The 21,691-nt window shown below is 35.3% G+C and overlaps 2 protein-coding genes across 4 annotated transcripts in view; both read right to left on the bottom strand.

The window, feature by feature from the left end:
- The window catches only part of LOC108762451 (ras-related protein Rab-37), an 88,604-nt gene that overhangs the window by 24,091 nt on the left and 42,822 nt on the right, over positions 1 to 21,691 (bottom strand). The gene's annotated exons all lie outside the window — the stretch shown is intronic.
- Positions 1 to 21,691, bottom strand: part of LOC108762452 (uncharacterized) — a 39,024-nt gene that overhangs the window by 17,061 nt on the left and 272 nt on the right. Inside the window, exon 1 of one of the 3 annotated variants that reach the window (XR_001940168.1) lies at positions 11,642 to 11,864. The exons of 1 other annotated variant lie outside the window; for it this stretch is intronic. Coding sequence is in view for 1 of the 2 variants with exons in the window: in XM_018509462.1 (XP_018364964.1) it covers positions 18,724 to 18,735 (12 nt within the window). In the remaining variant the exon portion in view is untranslated. Of the gene's footprint in view, positions 1 to 11,641; positions 11,865 to 18,723; positions 18,778 to 21,691 lie in introns of those variants that run through there. One more of the 3 variants, XM_018509462.1, reaches the window with a different exon arrangement.

Genomic DNA, 21,691 nt, shown 5'->3' with positions numbered 1-21,691 from the left:
TAAAATTTTATGAAAAGTCTAAATTTCATGTACATGTATACAAATATATTTTTCAATTGCAGATGCATTAAATTTAATTTATTGTTATAAAATTGAACTCAATTTGTGTAACTTAAAAGTACATTAAATTTCATGATATTTTTAACAGTGTATATCTTCTACATTAAAAAGATATTTATAGTATTAAATCTCAAACTTATTCTCCAACAAAATGCATTTGATATATAAAAATATCACGAAGTTATGTAATAAAAACACATATCAGACAGAATCTGATACGTGGACAACTTTTATTATACATCTTCGATTCGTTTTTATATGAGAAATCGCTTGTTTTTCGGATATCTGTGTAATGTTACATACGCTACGACATCCTACACAACTTCGGCAATAGTCGTGACTATACATTGCATTGCTGCAATCAACAGAAAAAGCGGCTTTGTACCTATTGTATAAAATTCTTTAATATGATTGGTTTATACATATATAGATCGAGTAAAAAATTAAGGGCAAGAGCAACATATTAAAGAATTCTATAGACTACAGTTACAAGTTCCTTTTTCTGCTTAACGCAACCATTCAAAAGCCAAGTGCTGATCAGCTATCGCTAGAGAATGATCGCATTAACATGTTTGAATGCGAAGTCCAACGTGCATTAGTCTATAACCTGTAGTTGTATATCACAATGTCGTTATCAGTGCGAGTCACGAGGAATAAACGATATCGTCTGAGGATAGCCTTCAAGGTAATACGAGATCTACGGTATAGCGCGAGAAGCGCGCTTCATCTCAATCGCGCTCAAAATGATAGTTAAGTCAGTTTAGGTATTTAATAAATCGCAACGTCGTGCTCACCGGTACGATCGATATCGGCAAGGGATCGATATTCAATTACGGAGGGGCGGATACCGAGTTTCGCGAGCGCGAGATATCAAACGGGCTAACGTAGTTCGACGGACTAACGAGCGAGACGGCTTAATATATTATCCATCCCGATATAGGATACATTTTGCAATATCAAGCGCCCCGCGACAAGACAGCTGTCGCCCGGGGCGACATGCGAAAGCAAGCGCGAGCGCGTTCGCGTTTGTGCGATATTATCGCTCGTCAAGACAATTTTTCCTGTGGTGAGAGCCGAAGCTAAAACGTCACGAGGTACCCCGAAATTAAGCGACTTTATCGAACGATCTACTTTCTACGTATAATACGATACGATGAGATGCAGCGCGCGGGCAACCTGAATGTTCGGCGGGATGAATATGCAAGGCCCGCGGCAGCATTATGCTAATTCGCCGAGGAGGAATAACGCCTGTCTGGATGAAGAATCAATAGCTGATACGGAAACTGCTAGGCCATTACCTGAACGGCGTGAGCGACCTGTTCACCGTGAGATAACGGTTTCGCGTGAGAATCGTATCTTTGACGAGTCACGACTAGATCGTCCGCATATCTCACAAAGTTCTATCGTTTATTTATTCGATACCCTAAAACAGAGCCTTCTAACTTGGACACGGCGTGCCTTTTACATTGAGAGTAATATCCTTTATTTCAAGGGACAAATCACAGTACCATACAATGATACTGTGATCCACCTCTGTAGGTCAGAAATCTAATCAGAAGAAGAAGGAAGAAGGGTTTCATAAATAAAGTAAAACCCACGCCGTGCCCGAATTGGAAGGCTCTGCTCTAAAACGTCTTTTTGGTATGACATACCCGGCTTTCTTTTCCCAATGCTTTTCCAATGCTTTTTCATTCCTTATAATTTTTTTTATTAATAAGAATATATGTATACATTTGCCTAGTATCGAATTTATTTTTTTAATATCTAGCGTTTTAATAAAAAAAAATTTTTACAATATGTTTATTTTCATGAAAATTGTAAGAGATAGAATTGGGTGAGCTATACCGTAGTGAGTTGTTCATCTGTTACATACCGTATAGTGTAGCATTTAAAGATTAAAACGTAACATTGATGGTAATTAATAGCGAATTAATTAATAGCGAATTCGATTGGACGCACTAGTGCGCACTGGTGCATATTAAAGCCGTTCTTTATGAGTGTAAAACTAAAATGCAAATTTTATTTATTTTGAATTATAAAATACTTTACCTAACAGCACATTGAAATATATTGAGTATTTCATAGTTTAACCGGTTTTCATGTGTATAATAAACATATATCTTTATGTCAATTTGTGTACGACGTGCACCAGAGCGCACTGAGTGCATTCAATCGAATTCGCTATAAAAAAATCATAATTTGATAAAAAATAAAAGAATTTTGTAAACATAAACAACATAAATAAATAAAGTACTATTCTATTTCCTTAAAAAATTGACCGCCACTGACGATCGACGCTGTCGAAATTTTTTTAAAACGCTTGTGAAAAGTAAATGCCATCTACTATAAAATTTTGAATTACATAAATACTAGATAATCATGTAAAAAACGCATTTAATTAAACAATATTTTATCATCACAGCCTCATAAAAATTCTATTGTGACACGACAAGCGTATAAAATTCATTGAATAGACAATCTGTTAAACATTTTTGTATGATCAAAGTCGAACGTTTTCTTCTTACAAACGAATAGCCAACGATCGAAACAATGGATAGAGAGATCGAACTTTCCGCTCGAATCGCAAGAGTTCATCAGACAAAATATCTCTAAGCTAACGAGAGAAGGCTGACCGGCGGACCGTGAGAAAGGAAGCAAAAGTCGCCCGACCGACGCCGACTGGGAAAAACTCGTTAAGGTCGACGGGAGCTGTACTATTTGAGAGAGAGAGAAAGAGAGTAAGGCGACTCGCGATCGAAATCGGCCTCGACTGGACGATTAAATGAACCTATCTCGTGCTGCCTCACGTAACACGCGCCGGTCGGCCGTACGTCAGAAAAAGAGGAAGAAAACGAGAGGATGTCTTCCCGCAAGCAAAAACACGACTGCATTCCCAAAGTACGTAACAAACTAAAGGAGAAAAAAATAGCAGGCGAGAAAAATTGACACACTGCTGAAACGAGCCTGACAAACAATCTAATTGCGCGAGCATCGCGAACCGAGCGATAAACGATTTTACGAGTTCACAGTTTTGCGTGCGCGCGACCGAGGGGCGAATGTGAAAATTGCTCTCGTAATTCACGGAGGCGGCGTAAACTGCGCGAAAACTCGCCTCCACCTCTGCATAAGTGAAAAGTAACTACTACATGGTTTCGAGACCATCACCGCCACCGGAACTTCGTAAAGGACAAGCAGTAACAAAGCAGCCCGAGCCGGTTTTCGAACTCCTTCCCGTCTTGAACGGTATGTGAAGCGCTACGCATATTTGCGATATTTCGGTTCTAAAGTTCCTGCAAATCGTCGACTGAAAGTATGTCTCATCGTTACTTTTGATTCTAAAAACATGAAAGAATAATATTCTTAGTTGAAATGCTGGGAATAAAGAATGAATAAGAGAAAAACCGTGAAAGTAAGAGCTGTCTTCCCTGGTACAATCACCAGCACTTAGCTAGAATTTTGTTTCAAAATAGCATTTATCTTGCTTTTGTCTTCAGTGATGGTTCAGTTATAGATTCTCGAAGATTTATAACGAGAAGATAGAAAATAAATATTTGATTTTTCTGACACGGTTTTTCACGAAGAAAGATTTGAAATATGTATGTTAAGAAAATTAAATGTTTCTTCCCCTTTGTGAATTTATCATCGAAGGTATACTGTTTTCACGGGTTGATGGATTCGTAAGCCCTTAAAGCGCATAAAACATTCATCATAAACACAAATGTATTCGTAAAATATTATAACACTTCCTTTTTTCCATAATGGAGCTCTTAAGAACCGGAATAATGTAACAGGTCGCGGATCCTCGGCGAAGATTGTGAGAAGTTGACTCTATAAGCACGAAGTCGAAAGACGCTGCGTGACGAGCGTACGTGCAGAAACGATGAACGAGCGATGGCAACGCGTAGGATGAACAAAATAAGATTCTTAGAATCTGCAGAGTTTCGCTAAGTCGAGAGTGTCGTCCGCAGTGCATCGAAGGTACTTAAAAAGTAAGCTTAAAGTATAAAATTCTTCGAAGAAGCACATGCGCAGATACTGCACCGTCTGCCTGGAAAGAAGAGGCTCTGTTAAAGTATCTAAAAATTTAACAGATCTGAAAATAATTTTATTAGACTGTCAAAATAATTGTAAGACGGTGAAACTGGTTGTTAGGATATCAAAACTTTTTACAGCATTACTTATCACACTTAGGATTCCTATGTAATTATTTTAATAATTTAATAGGCTTTCTACAATATAAGCCATTACTTAAGCTTTAAGAAATTGACCAATCATAATCTATTATTTTTCTCACATTCGACTGTGATTAGTTAATTATTTACAGCTTAGGTAATGGCTTATTGTAGAAAGCCCATAACAAAATCATTTTTAGATCTGTATCTAGTTAACTTTTTAGATACTTTCGTAAAATCGTTCTTTCCACGTATGCAACCATATAAACAGGAAACGATAAATCTTATCGATGTCAAAAGAGATACACGAAGAGAATTTTCTTTTAAAATTTACCCTGAAAATATGGTAGTTGTGATACAATACAATATTTTATAGATTTTTATCATGCTGAGAGAATTTTCTTTTAAAATTTACCCTGAAAATATAGTAGTTGTGATACAATACAATATTTTAAAGATTTTTATCATGAACTTCAGTAAAATTAATCAAACTTATTTTATATTTTATTGTAATTTTATTAATGAATAAGAGAGATTTATTATACATTAAAATTCTTTGAAATACAATGTTGTCCCACGACTATCATATTTTCAGGGTAAACTCTAAGGAAAAATTCCCTCCGTGTACAGACAAAATTTTACGTTTACAAGATTAGTATTAATCCGCACCTTTGTCTTGTATCAAACGCGTGAAGAAATTCACATTGAAATATCGTCAGGTCCTCAAGGCGTAATGACGTCTAGCTCTAAACGATGACACGTGCTTTCATTACGTTTCCACATGTGACAACGTTTGAACAAGTGCCGCCTGTCCTCTAATGCGAGGCTGTTCGCAGAGACGTTTATGTGCAGCTGGTTCCCCACCGTTTGCAACGCTACGGTATCTCGTGTCGTACAAGACTGTACACGGTGTACAGTCGCAAAGTATGTACAGCGCACACATTGCACATATTGTCACTTGCATCGCACTTCGTAGTCTCACGCTGCACGTCAGAGTAACGCACAGCCGGATGCGCGGCACGAACAACAACACGAAAAATTCATTCTTTATTCATCAAATACATCGTTAACTGCGTTCTTAAGTAGTCGCATCCGATCCAGCGAAACCAATCACATTAAGACCATAACAAAAATTAGCGGATTGTTAAATAATTCCAATTTTATGTTTTTTTGATATTTTTGCACGTACTCCTATACTGAACTAAATTAAAGCATTTTTGAGAAAACAGGTTTTTAAATTCAGTGATTTTTGTATCTTTCCCATCTGTTTATGCAATTTATTATTTGCTAAATATAAAAAGACGAATGTACAGTGTAATCTACTGAATACTGGATGTACGTAGTACAAAGAAAACAATAAACTATTAACAACGTTGCTTCACGCAAGATATAAGAAAGAACATACAATTTTATAAACTCGACCTCAATTCAATTTTGTTGCAGTATTCATAGATGTTTGCTATGGGTAAAAATAAAATATAACTAAATGGTTAGCTGCTGTGTAACGAAATTGTATCAAAATGATCTCCAAATCAACACACTTAGCGATATATATATTATAAAATCCTCGAATCTGTTCGTTGAATAGAAAGAAATAGATTGTGGCTCGCCTTATCGTGAACACACGAATTGGATAATGACGTAGCGATCAACGGAACGATTGCCTTACATGAAAGTAGGTTAATGCAAGACAAATTGCGGTACAATTTCACATTTATTGCAAAAAGATAATACTGCGCGTTGAAAACTGTAAACGAGAAAGAGAGGCGAGCGGGACATAATTAGAAGATACAAAAGTTTATCCGGCAACGCGGCACGAGCAAACAAATGACGCGGCTGTAGAGACAATCCAGAAGAGACAAATTAAATTAAACGGACAAATCCTATAAAGCGTTGCCATACAAATTGTGAAATTCTCGCGAGACTAGCGAAGTGTCCCGATGTAACAACACTGATGTACACGCTAATTGGAATTAAACGCTAATTCGTTAAGTGAGCGGAACGGAATTAGGAGATAGTTCCCAATTCTCTCTGCTGCTACATCTTGTTTACCATTTGCAAGCGAGTAGAAAAACGGCGTGAAATATTGAAACAAACGGTAATTTTGCCTGTCGGATTTTCCAAGCAGGAAAAAAACGCATTACTTCTAATAGACTCCTAATTTATCCGACGAGCACTACACTCTGATCCTCCAACAAAACTCTTAATTTATTTCCTTATCAATTGAACGTTAATCGATCGCACGTTTTTTTTTTTAATAGAAATATAATTTTCCAATTTCATAATTCCATAATTATTTGAACATCTCGGTGAGCTATTGATTGCTATAAAGCAGCTAAGTTCTTTGACATCGCTCTCATCAGAAACTCGCCCACCCACTTAACGCTTTTATCGTAAAGCCGAGATTTTATCGGAGAAACTACGTCAGATCATCCGTATCGTAACTCTCGGCGATTATCGCATGAACCCTTTTGCACCCACGACGTAGTTTAAACGTGTTTTATTCGCTCACCCTGGAGCGCGCAATAAACTTGGAGAGTCAGCGAGTCACCCTTTATCACGTTCTGATTATTACTGGTTCGAGCCAGACTTCCTGCTCCGCGTCGGGACGCGGTCGAGGCAAACGGGGTTGGAAATTAACGACACAAACAACCCCTTTACTTTCCATGGGGAGTAAAGAGGAAGAGAGGAAGGGGGAAGAAAGAGAGAGAGAGAGAGAGAGAGAGCGAGAGAGAGAGAGAGAGATTGCTTTGATTCCCCTTGCGGTTCATTAACGGTCCTTTTGTCGGATAACATGTGCTATCCTATATACGTATATAGGAATGTATTAACACCTGATCCGCATGATTCCTAGAAATCAAACACAGCGTATTATCGTGTATTATAAATTGAAATTGTACTCGCGATAACGAATCAAAGATGAATCGTGATACACGAATCAGCGATTCTTTTCACATAAATACACACACGGAAAAATACATGTACTGTATTCAAGTAATAATTACTTGTTTCAAGTATTTCAAAAGTTCATATATCTGCAAATTTATCGTAAGTTCATCACAAGCATCATTCAAAATAAATTCTGAATCCTAAGTAAATTTAATATTTTAATTAATATTATTAAATTAATAAGTTCAATTGGTTTATTTTATGGTTATTTAATGGTTATTACAAAGCTTTTCCGATCCATTTTATAATATTATTCAAAAGGAAATATGTCCTTGTTTTGAATGCATGATAAAGACTTTTTCTATTTGCAATAAGTATCTATATCAGATTATGAGAAAATATTCTTTGTTAAAGTAGATAAATCGTTATACTTAAAAGAAAGAAAGTAAATTGAATAATCATTTTTCTTAGCAATGACATTTTTCTGTGTGCAGGAGAAAAATTCACAACATTAAATATCTTAATCATTATCCTCGCGATTCTGAATTATCTTTCAATTTTTGTAATATTCTATCGAAAATGTTTTATGCAAATTTTTCTGATCCGTTCAAATATGTAGATCTCTACTCTCTAATAATGAATCAATGTATTACTGACATCAGTGCTACACTTATAACTGATGTAATAATTAGCGAATATTTATTGTTTTTCAGTAATAATACACTGATTCACTTTTAGAGGTTATGATTTTCTGCAGATTCAATCCGTAGAAACCATAACTTTTAAAAATGAATCAGTGTATTATCAGGGTTTGCCACAGAAAATAAATTTTAAAATTCCCTGACTTTTCCAGGTTTTCTAGATGAAAATAGAAAATTTTCCATGAGTAATAGAAAATATGTAAATTTTAATATTTAGACTCAAGAATTGTAAGAAAGCTAGTCTATATTATTAAAAACAACGCAGAAAAAGCTTAGTAGCATAATACAATTTTAGGTGCAAATTCAAGCAACAGCAAAAAATAAATTAGTTTTGGAAAAAAAAGAATGCAGTTATGACGAAAAAGAAGGATCAAATATACTGAATAAAATATAAATTTTAATTATTTTATTAAAACGATTTAAAGTACAAATTTTAAACGTATTTGACTATAAACGTCAAAAATATTCCAGACTTTTTTATATTTTCCCTCGACTTTTCCTGGTTTCCATGATCAATTTCAAATTCCTTGACTTTTCCCGTTTTTCCCAGTTTTCCAGAGATCTCTGGCAACCCTAATTATTACTAAAAAAAAAACAGTAAATATTCGCTAATGATTACAGTTATAAGTGTAGCACTGAAGTCAGTAATAATACACCGATTCACTTTTAAAGAATATATTTTTACTAAAGAACACTATTAGAAATAATTACTATAGAGGCGATTGCGTGCTTCTACTTTGATCGGAAAGGCGGTTGCCCGATTAAGGATTAAGAGCACGAAGAGAGGTACCTTCTCGATGTGTCTTCCTTCCTCCGTTTATCCATCCCAGCGATTAACGAGCGCACACCTCCGACACGGATCCCGAGCGCTCGAGTGAGCGCAATCATGTATCGGGCCGATTATCGGTATATCGATGCCTCTATCGCCGCGAATAATATATATATGAATAAAGTGCTACTTCTATTCTCAAAAGACTGTCGTAATACGCGTGGCGGTGGCGATGTCGATATTCAATCACCGGCACGTAATGTACATCGGCCACCAGGTTATCCACGTGTGCGCCGCTTATATATAACAAAGTACGCGAGGGATCATTTTTCACTTTCCGACCGCGCTGAACCATATCGTTCTCGTGACGACTGTCATTCATTTCGTGTAACGAACTCAATGTTCGACTTTCCGATATTCTCGATTGACGGAATGAACTTTCTCATCTTTGGAACTAAACGCGTTCATCGATGGCGTAACATCGATAAACGGAAACTTGTGCCATCGAAGCATTGACACATCTTCGATCAAAACGAATAGTAAAAACAAAATTAATTTGCAATTAGGCATTGAATAATTTTATCTTGAAACGAGAAATTAGATATTTTTCTGTTTGAATTCATTGAAAAAAAATTTTTTAAACAATTTCACGTTAAATGGTTTCACAACCTTTTCTGAGTGTACTTGTCGTCAACACACATTCGTCATTCGTAGATCTGCGTCGAGTAGCATATTTGAGATAAAATTCAACAGCTTTCATTCTAGACAAGCCGAATATTTCGTCAGATATAGAAGTGCACTCTCTTCAAAAGCCGATTAAAAACAGTCGAAATGAATGGAAACCGAAAACTGCAATGAAGATAGAGTTTCACGATGCACATGCAAGGAGCAAATAGTACAAAGATCCAAGCGATAAGCACTGTCATTATCGTTGCACAACTCGATAACACGCGTAATACCATAACGAAAATTAACACCGGTTTCAAAAACTTGCGCCGATATCTTCGTTACATCGAGTTTCACCGCGTGACCGCAAAAATCCCCCGTGAGACGTCGGCTCGTCCGCCCGGAAAATCATCATCGCATCGCTCGTACTGAAATCTCCGTGTCCGTTCTTTTTCGTCGACGGGAGAACGAAAGAGAAGCTCGACAATCACGGCAACAGCACGATATGCACGGTGAATCGCTTTGTAGCGACTATTTCCAGAGACAGGCGTCGTCGCTCATAGGTGAGCGAAGGGTAGACGAGTGGGGTGACGGACGAAAGGAAGTAGAGGGTGTGTATGTGTGACGGAACACGAGATGGGGGATAGAGAAGCGCACGGAGGGGTAGATCGTCGTCGTCGATGTATAGGGTGCAACGAGCGCGGAGAGGGTGCGCGAGGGTAAGTGCATCGGCACGGAAAATGTGTCGGTCGCAGGACGCGTTTGCCGGACGCCGCAACGCGTTGTTCAAATGCTCTACCCTCTTCTACTCTTCTCTCTTTCTCACTCTATCGCTCTTTTTTTTTCATGATTTTTTCCCTTTTTTTCCTTTCTTCGCTACAGCCGATTTGGCGATCGACGAGACGCTCTTCGGTTAACATTCAAATCGCACCGTGAACGAAGAAAATGTGAGAAGAAAATTAATGGGATTAGGAAAACGAGTTTAAAATATATAGTTTAAAATATCTTTAGAAAATAATTATCGATGGAAATTGCTGAATAAGTATGATGTCGATACGCTGTTAATTATCGGAGTAAAAAATGTATAGATCCAAGATCAATGAAAAAAGATCTTTCATTGAGATTAAGACGGTTTTATTCTGAAAGCTTCTGCTATGTGTGTGTGACGAGATGACGTGTATATTCCAGATTATAAATAATGCCCTGCCTTAAATGATGGATTTCAAATCCTCTTAAAGTGTGACATGATATTTGAGGCATAAAAGTGCATTATGTTTAATGCTTGATGAAAAAATAACAGAAACAGAGAGACAGATTTGACGCCTTTACATTTCATGAGTTTTATAGCAGTTTTGCCTGGTTTATACGATAATACGAAAGGTAGGCGCAAGTAATATGCAGTCGTGATAGCAGTTTAAATCTGAAATTTAACTCTGCGAAATATAAATTGTCTATTATTCGATGTAACGAGTGTGTCACGTGAATTACAAAATAGGATGTATACATCCCTGCAGCTATATCGCAATAAATGTTTGCACTCACATCAAAAATATATTCCCGAATATATATGTATAAAAAAAAATATATATATATATATATATATACATATATAATACTCTGATTTATTCAGTTATCAGTCAATAATCGAACGTGAGTATTATCACGTAGCAATTTCATAAATATTGATCGAGAGGAAATCCGATTAATTACAATATATACAATATTTTCCTCTATTTGCGAGAATAAACATCCGGTTTATCAATGCATTTATTTATTTGTGCGAAAATTACTGCAATGGAATATTTCTTTATTCAGAACACAATCATCGTATACCACATAAAAAAATATTCAAAATATACACATTGCAGAAAAGAAAATGAGCTATTCTGTAAAAGACGGCAAATCATTATCTTGCCAATTAACGCAATGTTAATATATTACTGAGAAGATTAAAGTTGTCTGTCATCGATAGGTCATTTTCGCACCGGATGTCAAAAATGATTGCTTACAAAACTGTTGTAAACCAAAAGAGTCTGGATATAGAGTTGAACAAAAGTGTGAGAGGTTTCACATCAATGGTGCGTACTCTCTAAACCTGAATCAGTGGATAATCACTGATCAGTGTCAAGTATGCCACTGGTAATCAGTGAATTAAATGTGAGATCCCTAACCCACCTAATCTTTATTATGTGATCTAACTAATTTTGTTTTAGTGCTTAAATTCGATGAATATGGTATCGAAAGATTGAAATTAATATGCAAATATCAGTATTTTAGTTATTAATGCTCAAACATTCTTCCTTTTTTAATTCACTAATTATCTAGTGCCAACTAGGTAATTAGTGACTATCCACTGATTCAGATTTAGAGAGTAAGTATCGTACTTGAACAGGATATTTCGGTGATCTCGGTGCAGGATACCTCGATGATCTCAATCGCGATTTACCCCTTTCGCGAATCGGTGTTCTTTGCTGTGTGGCGCGCGTCCATTTTTCCAATGGATAAAACCGCGAGAGAAGCAGAACGACGATAACGTGTTTCCTGCGTTACGCGCGACTGATGCGAACGCGAACAGTAATGCATGCCGGCATTTTCTCTTCCCTCCGGCCGGCCTCGCGCTACAAACTGATGCTACACGCGGTTCGAGTAGCCGCTCTCCAACTTGCGCTGACCGATGAAATTAACTCTTATCGCTTTTATTGCCCATTGTTCACGTTGCACGAGCGAGCAAAAGCCGATTTCCTATGGTCGCATTCACACCGACCGTTGCCGATCATACAACTGCCCTCAACAACTTGTTCAACTTATTACCTAGTTGCTAATAATCTGCTTTTTTGATGAACTGAATTAAACCTCTCAATTTTTTATCATTTATTAATTAATAATATTGAATCTCTAATCAGATTATTGTTCTGAGATTTAATCAGTTTTCGTCATTTCTGTGAATCCTTGATGAATTATGTGAATTATTGATGCATCAATTACAATAACACTTGTAAAAATTATCGCACGAGACGATATGATTTGTAAAATATTGCGCCAATTTTTTATTCATTTATTAATTAATAATACTGAATCTCTAGTAAGATTATTGTTCTGAGATTTAATCATTTCTGTGAAGCTTGGTGAATTATTGATGCACCAATTACAATGACACTTGTAAAAAATATCATCGCACGAGACAATATGATTTGTAAAATATTGCGCCAAAGAATCTCACCATTAAAAGGAGGAAACGGTAACAAGGATAGTCTCTAAAAACAGGTTAAGCGTGAATGTCGAGACAAAAGCGACAGTATAACAGTAAAAAAAGTAATAGTAAAAAAAGCGAAACAATATTACTTGCAGAATGAGACAAAAAACGAATTTGTAAGACTCTACAAGTTTGAGAGTGGCACGGTCTTATCTCTTCGTGAAAATAAGTTACCGGCTACAAAATGAGATACCGTTCAAGTTTGACGTATAAAGATGTCGGAAGAAATTTTGCAATTTATATGATAAACCATAATTCATGAAGGAGTCTTGATAAGTCAATCGAGATTAACGGCAGAGTTTGAATTAAAATTACCTAAAACAAATGCGCGCAAATACGCTCTATCGATAATAAATACGACTATCGATAATACACGCTTGTGAATTCATGATCGATAAAACTCCGATCGAAAAGAGCATACTGATGATCGCTCAATATTCTTACAAAAGTATCAATGAGAAAATGTCGAAGTAAACATAAATCGCTCGTTCTTCTTGTCGCTCGTATCTGCTTACGATCGCGATATCTGAAAAACGATCGATGAAAAGCGAGTTGGAATCTGTTGAGCGTATCGAGCAACGAAACGAAGTCTCATTCTTATCAAGATTCTATCGTTATGCATGCACGGGATGCGGATCGAGTAACGATACGCGGATCGTATCGTAAAGTTGAAAGGTACCGATTTGCAATACCTCGGTAATACTATTGGCGCAAAATCCGCTTCTCCGAAACAAATGAGGTGGATCTTCGGAAATCTTTCTCGAAGAAGAAGAAGAAATAAAAATGACTCGGCTTGTCAAGACACATGTGTCCGAAAATCTCTTGGGATACATCTCGTGTACGCTCGCGACTCCCAAAGCGAACCCCACTGTTACATGATGGATGAGATGGCACATAGTCGTGGCTCGCAAACATAAGTGCTACGGTATTTCGCATCGCAAACTAGATCACTACAACTTGGAGGGACAATGTATTATAACTTGACAGGGCTTGTTTTCGTCGACGATTTAGGCCAAGCCTGTTCAATTTGAGCTCCGGAGCCAAGACGCGAAGCCATCGACGCAAAAAAAATCAATATGAGTAAGATTTCGGAAATTATAAAGTGTTTATACGCGTCTGAGCAATGCTTATCAACACTTTACATACAGTCCATGAAATCTTATTCACATTGATTTTTTTTACATCGATAATTTTGCGAATACGATTTACGCGAATACACATCACCCTTCCTCGGAAATTAATTAATGCAATAATAACCACGCGAGCGCGATTTATATTTAATGGAAATATTTACTCTCGAAACAAATAACAACGCGTCTCTCATGTAGGTCATTACAGTAAGAAGAATCAAGACTTTTTGTGAAGATGCACTGCAAGAGTAGCAATTCGACTCGCTGTACCCGATACGGTTAGTGTTTACATTAATAATAGAAAGATTTTTCAAGATAGAAATCGGATATTTAACAATCTGTTATAGGTTATCTGCAATGTTATACCTCCATTGTAATCATCGTCTCGGAGAACTTAGTGGTTCTCCGGAGAATTTAGGTTGTGTCTCAGGTTTCGCTTTTGTAAAGACGTTCCACTGTGTAATAAGTTAAAATGTGAGGTCGTCACTTTGTAACACACATACACACGCGCGCGCACACACACACACACACACACACACACACACACACACACACACACACACACCCTCTCTCTCGTACGACGTTAACTTCAATTACAGGGCTCGCGACATAGCACTTCCAATGCCATAATCAGTGTTACGGTTGTTGAAGCTATCGAATTCCGTTTGACATGTATATGACTCCAGTTTTGGCCGACTAATACGAGACAGAGTAATACCCACAATGATCTAATGTGATGTATGAGATCAATGAGAGAGAGAGACATCAATTTGAGACAACACTTTACACACATTCATATTACGAAATAATTTCACCTAAATGGCGATAAATCCTTACGTTAATTATTGTAAGTAAACGTTAGTTTACTCATTATTGAAAATTTTATTAATTATTAAAGAGGAAGAATTTTCAGAGTAGCTGTAGTCTTTCCTTGTTTAATTATAATTGTTAACGCCATTATAATTACAAACAGAAAAAATTTGCTATGAACGCTAATCCTATATTATGACGACAAATTTTATTTGTAAATATAAGGGTTGCAAAATTATTTGCAGGTATAATAAATCCTTTTGTCTGTACTCGCTATAAAACATTATTCGCAATAAATGCAAAATATTTGTCGAATATGCAAATGTGTTTGCTATAAATAGCAAACAAATTTGACAATTAAATTTTGTAATCTCTTTTGTGTTTATAGCAAATTTTTTTCTCTCTGTGATATTCAAACAATCTATAAACCGCGATAAACAATCATATATGATTGGAATTATCAAAATAGATTGACAATAAATATGCTGAAATATTTTTTAGATGTTGATAGTACAAAAATGTGGTTTATGTTGGGAAAACATTTTTTACGAAAAAGGGAATAATGAATATTTCTTCAATATTTTCTGTATAAATCGATTTTTAGATTTAATTTGAAAATATTCGTTTCGTTTGTTATTTTAACTTTATCTTTCTCCACAGAGCGCTTTGTGCGATGCCGAGCACATTCTCGTCTTCCAATAAATATATTCTATATATATCTATATATATATTTTAGCGTGAACGCAAAAATCCAGTAGCTTTATGACGGGAATGCGCGGATGACGTATAGTTATTGTATCCGTTACAAAAGCAGAGGTTTACAGTAAAATAAACCTGCGGATGTCTCCACCCATTTATTCGATAAATAGTTTCGTATGTTCATCAAAGTTCGTTATAACGTCGCGAACATTGTCGGTGAATATGCGCGGTGGCTCGTGTTCCCCGACGATTTTTTATATTGCTTCTTTTTTATCGTCAATCAACAAACTCGCGAATGTCTTTCAAATATATTCGTAAATAAATCCGCATTTGAGTTGTCCCTTTTGGAAAAAAAATCACAGTTAAAATCATGGCCGGTAGCCAAACATGACGGCCGTCGGATATAAATTTCAACGATTGAGTGGCTTGAGGGGTCAGTTTCATGATTCGGTCCACGATTCTTATTCTTATATCGGTTTCTATGGAATAAAATGTGGGAAAACCAGAGGCGACCTGAAAAATGGTCGTCCTACAATCTGAAACGCCCTTCTGGAAAATGATGACGGAATAGCGACGCGTACAGATAAGGTCGGCAACCGTGTTAGCAATCTCACCCCTTGGAAACACAACGCCCGGAAGGAGCAGTAAGGTTGAAGCCCTTTCATCTCGAAGAAAGAATCAGGAAGTACAGTCTCTATGGCGCAAACCTCCTTCTCTCTCTCCTCCTAAGTACAGTCACATTTAGGAAAAAAAAAAGTACGCGTAATTAACGCGTCAACTGTAGCACGACAGTTTCTGTTTTGCATAGGAGAAAAAAATATTCGCGCGCGGCAATGATATTTGCGAGAAATGCATCGGGAAGGAAAAATCACAAGAAATTTGCCAAGAATGTACTGACAAAAAAAAACGCGAATAAAAAAGAAGAGGTCTGTTTTCTGTAGCCAGGTAACTGAATCAGAGTAATACACTTTTGGAACTTAAAGTAAAATAAATATATATATGTTAGGTATTTGGCGAAAACAAGAAAGAAAATTCTAATGCAGGAATAAAAAACAGACCTTGTATATTTGGAGAATTTAGTAAAATGGAGATTCTGCAGTATCAAAACATTATATCTCGGTTTTACAAGGATTAAGTGTCGAATTTTGCTGAGATCTCTCTATCATGGGAAGTATCTCTGAACAAACGTTACGACCAACATAACGCAATTTTCAAGCGAGAAAAATATTTGCCATTCCGAAAACGCAAATAAATCTAAGAATACGCGATTTAGCGAAACTTTACTCCCAGCGAAGTGTCATCGATTCTGTGAATTTGCAAACAGCCAAGTTCGACCGTTGAAGGAAACTGTTTATCTTCCGCGAAGTTGCAAGTCTTTCACAAACAACGCGGAATGTCACGATTTACATCACAATTTCCGCTAACTGTTTACCGCAACTATATGGGCACGTGGTCGCGTGTTTTTTTTTTTAATGTCGGACTGTTTCATTAGAGAATATGACATTTTCATATTTAAATAAAGTATACCTTTATAAAGTAAACCCATAAACGCGTGATATGTTCTTGCTATTCGTACGAGCGTCAATTTTCTAGCTCAGGAAAGTACAGTTGCTCGATCTTTTTATAACTTTTTATTTTCTTATCTTAAAAATCCTACATAAAATATATTTTACAAATAATTAGATAAATAATCTGTTGTTATAAACAATAATAATTATCAATATGTAGAGAATAGCAATCAGATTTGAGACAAATTTAATAAAAAGTATACCCGAATGTTTCGGCGTGCAATCATGTATCTTAAAATTAAATCGAGTTAATAAAAAATATATACCGTATTATTTAAATCTAAATTTGACCGGCTATTGGCGTTCTCTATATATTGATTTACTCATATTTATGGTCGTTTTTAATTTTAATAATAATTATACTATAAAAACAGTAATAATATTATTATGAACAGTAATAATTGTATTATAAAATAAATTAAAATTAATATTATAGTAGCCAGCTTTGCGTGCTGTACATACGTGCACACAGACTCATTTCTTTTGGCCCGAATTCAAGTACGATTGTTAAAAAGACAAGACAGTTTAAAAAAAAAAAAGAAAAAATATCAAAAGCAATTAAAATGCTCTAAAACACACATTGCCAAGTACAAGCGTATTATTTACGTTAAATCTTTCGCTTGCGGAACACAAAGTACATTGGCAACGAGTCGCGGGAAGTTGCAGCGATAACTACGTCAAGGTAATTTCTTTTCCGCGTTTTGTCCTGATTTTACGTCCTCGTCATATAAGAGATAAAAAGGTGGCCTGCCACGTAATGTCCGTAACAAATGTTTCACAGAGACGGATGCGATGAAATTATGCGCCGGTTTGTGCTGATCGTGCGAGAATTCCGTTTGCACTCAGCGGAATACGCTAATCCCGATTTAATAACTTCAGAGAGTGCCGGCTTACAGTAATAATCCATAATCCAGTAATATCTGTTGGAGTTTCGCATATATTAATGATTACTTCTTTGAGAAAATTAGCAGCAGCGCAGAGTTATAATTTACTGTGCAGTTATAATTTACTGTACTTAGTAGAAACATATGTGTACATATATTTCGTTAAATTTATGGATTAAAAATCATTAATTTTTTTTTACTAAGCTCCACGTATGATTTAAACGTCATTGAATAGGATACTACAATAGATTCCCGGTGCATTTTCGTAATTATCATAAGATTAATGAAAATTGAAGATAACTAGGACGCAGGTGTTTAATTTTGTGCTAGCCAATTCAGAAGCTATATACAGATTGTCCCCTCGGGTGATTTTTGAAACACGACATTTCTGATCGATTTGAACGATCTTTCTTTATCGAAACTGTCAAAGAAACCATTATTATCATTCTCAATTTTAGCAATTTCTATTTCTTAACATTCTCTGGTAGAAATGTATGCAGTTTTCCCCATCTATTTAGTTACTATCTAATATTACTGTATTCTCATTAATCGTGCCAATACTGAGTAGAAAATGGACAAGAACTTGATAAAGTTTCATTCTGTCCATTTCACGAGCAGTTAGCTTGCTTATTAATCAATTTAATATCCATTATTTATTATGTTTCTATGCAGCAAATGGATTCAGATTTTACGCAACTTTTGTATGCAGTAATTGCAAACAAAGCGTTACATCCTGATTGGGATCCTAAGTAGTTTTCCTTTTCAGTTACTAGACAGAAGTTGGTGTAACTGTTTAGTAACTGCTCAAAAAATACATGAAATTTCTACCAGGGATTGTTATATACAATATTTTAATTTTTAACCTTTAGATACGTTTGTATAACTATGTTTCGCGTCAAAATCTCATTAAAGTAAAAACTACTCTGATAAGTTAAGAATATGATTCAGACATTCATTTTTTTCTTTCAAAGATTACTTCCTCAAAGGTTTATCTTCAACTAGCAGTCATGCGGAAACTATAAAGACACTTTGAATCTCACAGAATCAATCTCAAATCGGTCAGATTAGTAATGAGAACGTCCGGTAATTCTATACCAATCTGTGTGTAATAAACTGACTCACCTCTCTTTTCATACATCGCCTCAATTACTTCCGGAGGAGTGATCGCATCGTTTTGATGTCGATCGACAGACCTTCTGAATACCATCTGAATTTCACGATTCAGCGCTTAACTAGTCATGTCGATACTTGCATCCCGCCTAATTAATTAAGTCGCTAATGAAATAATAATTGGCTCAAAATTCATCCGCGCGCGGTCTGTATTGTTTTCAATGGCGAGAACTGTGTACAGTCCAGCTGCACTTTGTAATATTTTTTTTTCGATTACTGTGAGAATAATTAATTGGACACTGTTCACTTTAAAATTTGTTAACGATGTCTTACGTATGGAATTTTCGAACTTTTTCTTCATTTTTAATTTAACTATATTTATCGCACAGCACTAAAACACGAATTGATGACGTATTTATCGTTTCGCTAATATACTATTACATGATAATATTAAAATGTCGATGCACGATAAATTCTGTTCATATTTTTCTCGACTGTGTATTTAAAGATATAAAATTTATTGATGCAATAACATATGAACGACGCGATAAAATTGTAAATGTTTCGCACAGCATGATGTTCACGATCAACAGTCTAATGTAAAATTAAGAAAGTTTCAGCTGTATAATATCAGCTGAAAGTATCAGTTAAAAAATCAGCAGAAAAGCCAATATCAGCTCGTATCAGTAAAAAAATTTGTGTCATAAATACACCCCGAAACCAATAATTGTAGACACCAAAACAATAAATAATTTTGGCTTATAATAATTTTATCCAGCGAAATAATATTTTGTTGCAGTTTTAGATAAATAACTTTTAAATGAGTAAGTGTATCCAAATTAACTTTTGCACGAATATTTAATAGAGTTTTATTAGTATACAAAAAATTTGATTTAATTTATAATACTACAATCTTATTAAATTTGCAAATAAATTTTACATAAAAATCCAGACAAATAAAAAATTAAATAATTTTTCAATTAATAAAAGAATTATGCTTAAATGTAACAGAGATACTCAAATGTAATAACATATAGAATTATTTCTGAAATTATATTTTTGGTAATGCTTTGTGATACATACATCTTTAATTATTGAAATGTACGACAATATATGTAACAAATCTTCATTATTCTAAAATTTGAATTTACCTCTGTCGTCAAATTAAAATGCAGTCGCATTTACGAATTTATACAAATTATCGGCTGAATTCTAGTACTAATACATTTGATACTGAATTTCAAAGCACCGGCATCAGTAGTTTTCTTTATCTTGCAAACGCAAACTTCGAATATAATAATTATCAAAGTAAACTGTTGACATCATAACAAGCTATTTATTGCTTGTCTCGTATAATTTCCGATAGGATGGTCATCCTACTTGACAAATGGTGAAATAATAACTAATCCACGAATCTGGCGGAGTGTGCGCGACTCTAGGGATTCGGATTGATAGGAATTATTCGACAACTGAATCAGTTACAATTACAATCTGTTCACAAATTGGAGAAATTGGATCTCGATAGACTAGTGCATAAAAATGGAGAATCGCACCAGGCGAAAGAAAAATGCACGCTTCGTCGCGCGGCACCGGGGTACTACGAATTTAATCAAATCATTTAATTTGTCAGATTCTGAACGACAACTTCATTTGCGTATAATTAAAGAACCTTCATTGCTTTCATTGATCGAACAAAGGTACTCTATTGATATTTGTTTGAATCTTTTTTGAAATATGTATATTCGTTATATAAATTTCGGTAGTTACGTTTCGTTAATTACATTTCAACAAAAATTGACATGTAAATCATCCTGAATAATGGAAATTCTTATAAATTCAATATACGGATAAACGTACATTTGTCTATTTAATATTTACGCTTACAGGTACATACATAAGTAAAGAGAAATGTAATTTCAGTTTTATTATAATTTCAATTTTCCTCTTTCTAAAATTACGAGATTGTTAACAATGTAGAAGCTTCGAGGAACGTCACATTGCAAGCATACCTTGATCTAGGCAAAAGACAATTAGTCAGGATCAGCATCGTTAAGTCGGGAAAACAAGATTGTTAGAGTCTCGCAATGCAGAATGTTTTGGTCAGAAAGCCTTTTAAAAGCGTCTTAAACTTTCGGAAACAGACTACCAACTACATCGATCGAGCAAAATTGACCGATAAAAACTGGTTGCGCCTGACTTTCAGCAGCTAGTTCGGCAGCCTGTAATTATTCGGGATTTATCGCTTGGACTCTCGCGATGGTAAATCAACCGAATGTGTCGACCTCGAACTCGGAATTAACTAGGTAGGCGTCAAGAACATGCGAGACTCAATGTCGCCTTTTAAAAGTAAAAATATGCCTTTTTCTCTGTTTCTTTCGGCGCCGTAGCAGGCAACGAAGAATATCCTCCGATACATTTCGTACCATCAATCTTTTCGCAAATAATTCCGTCTCTCGATTCTACTTGGTCTTGTACTTTTCAATAAAATATGACATTAACGTAGCATAGCCTTTCATCAATCATCATATGTATCATCATACGAATCCATTGTAACAATTGCAACATTTATACAAACATTAATCAAATAGAAAGAATATCGCTACGATCCAGCATCGAAAAAATTATAATATACATACTGCTCAAAATAATTAGCGTAATGCGTCAAAAGTTAAATTAAATATCAAAAAGCGAGCTCTAAAAGAAGTGAACCATTTACATAGGCACGTTTATATATCATGAGAAGTATTCATCAAGTTCTCTAATAAATGACACGGCCTCTACACTGTTAAAAATAAAATGTCAATTTTAATTTAAAGACGTGTAATGGACTTTCTGAGATATGCAAAAATATTAAAATTAACATTTTTGTATAAAAAGTATATATGTTAATTAACGTCTCAAAAAGTCCACTATATGTCTTTAAGTTAAAATTGACATTTTACTTTTAACAGTGTAATAACCTTTAATTATTTAGAGCAGG

The sequence above is a fragment of the Trachymyrmex cornetzi genome, unplaced genomic scaffold (genome assembly GCF_001594075.2).
Source record: "Trachymyrmex cornetzi isolate Tcor2-1 unplaced genomic scaffold, Tcor1.1 scaffold299, whole genome shotgun sequence".
NCBI lineage: Eukaryota > Metazoa > Arthropoda > Insecta > Hymenoptera > Formicidae > Trachymyrmex > Trachymyrmex cornetzi.
Note: the sequence above shows the minus strand (reverse complement) of the source record. Positions and strands in the feature narration are given on the sequence as shown.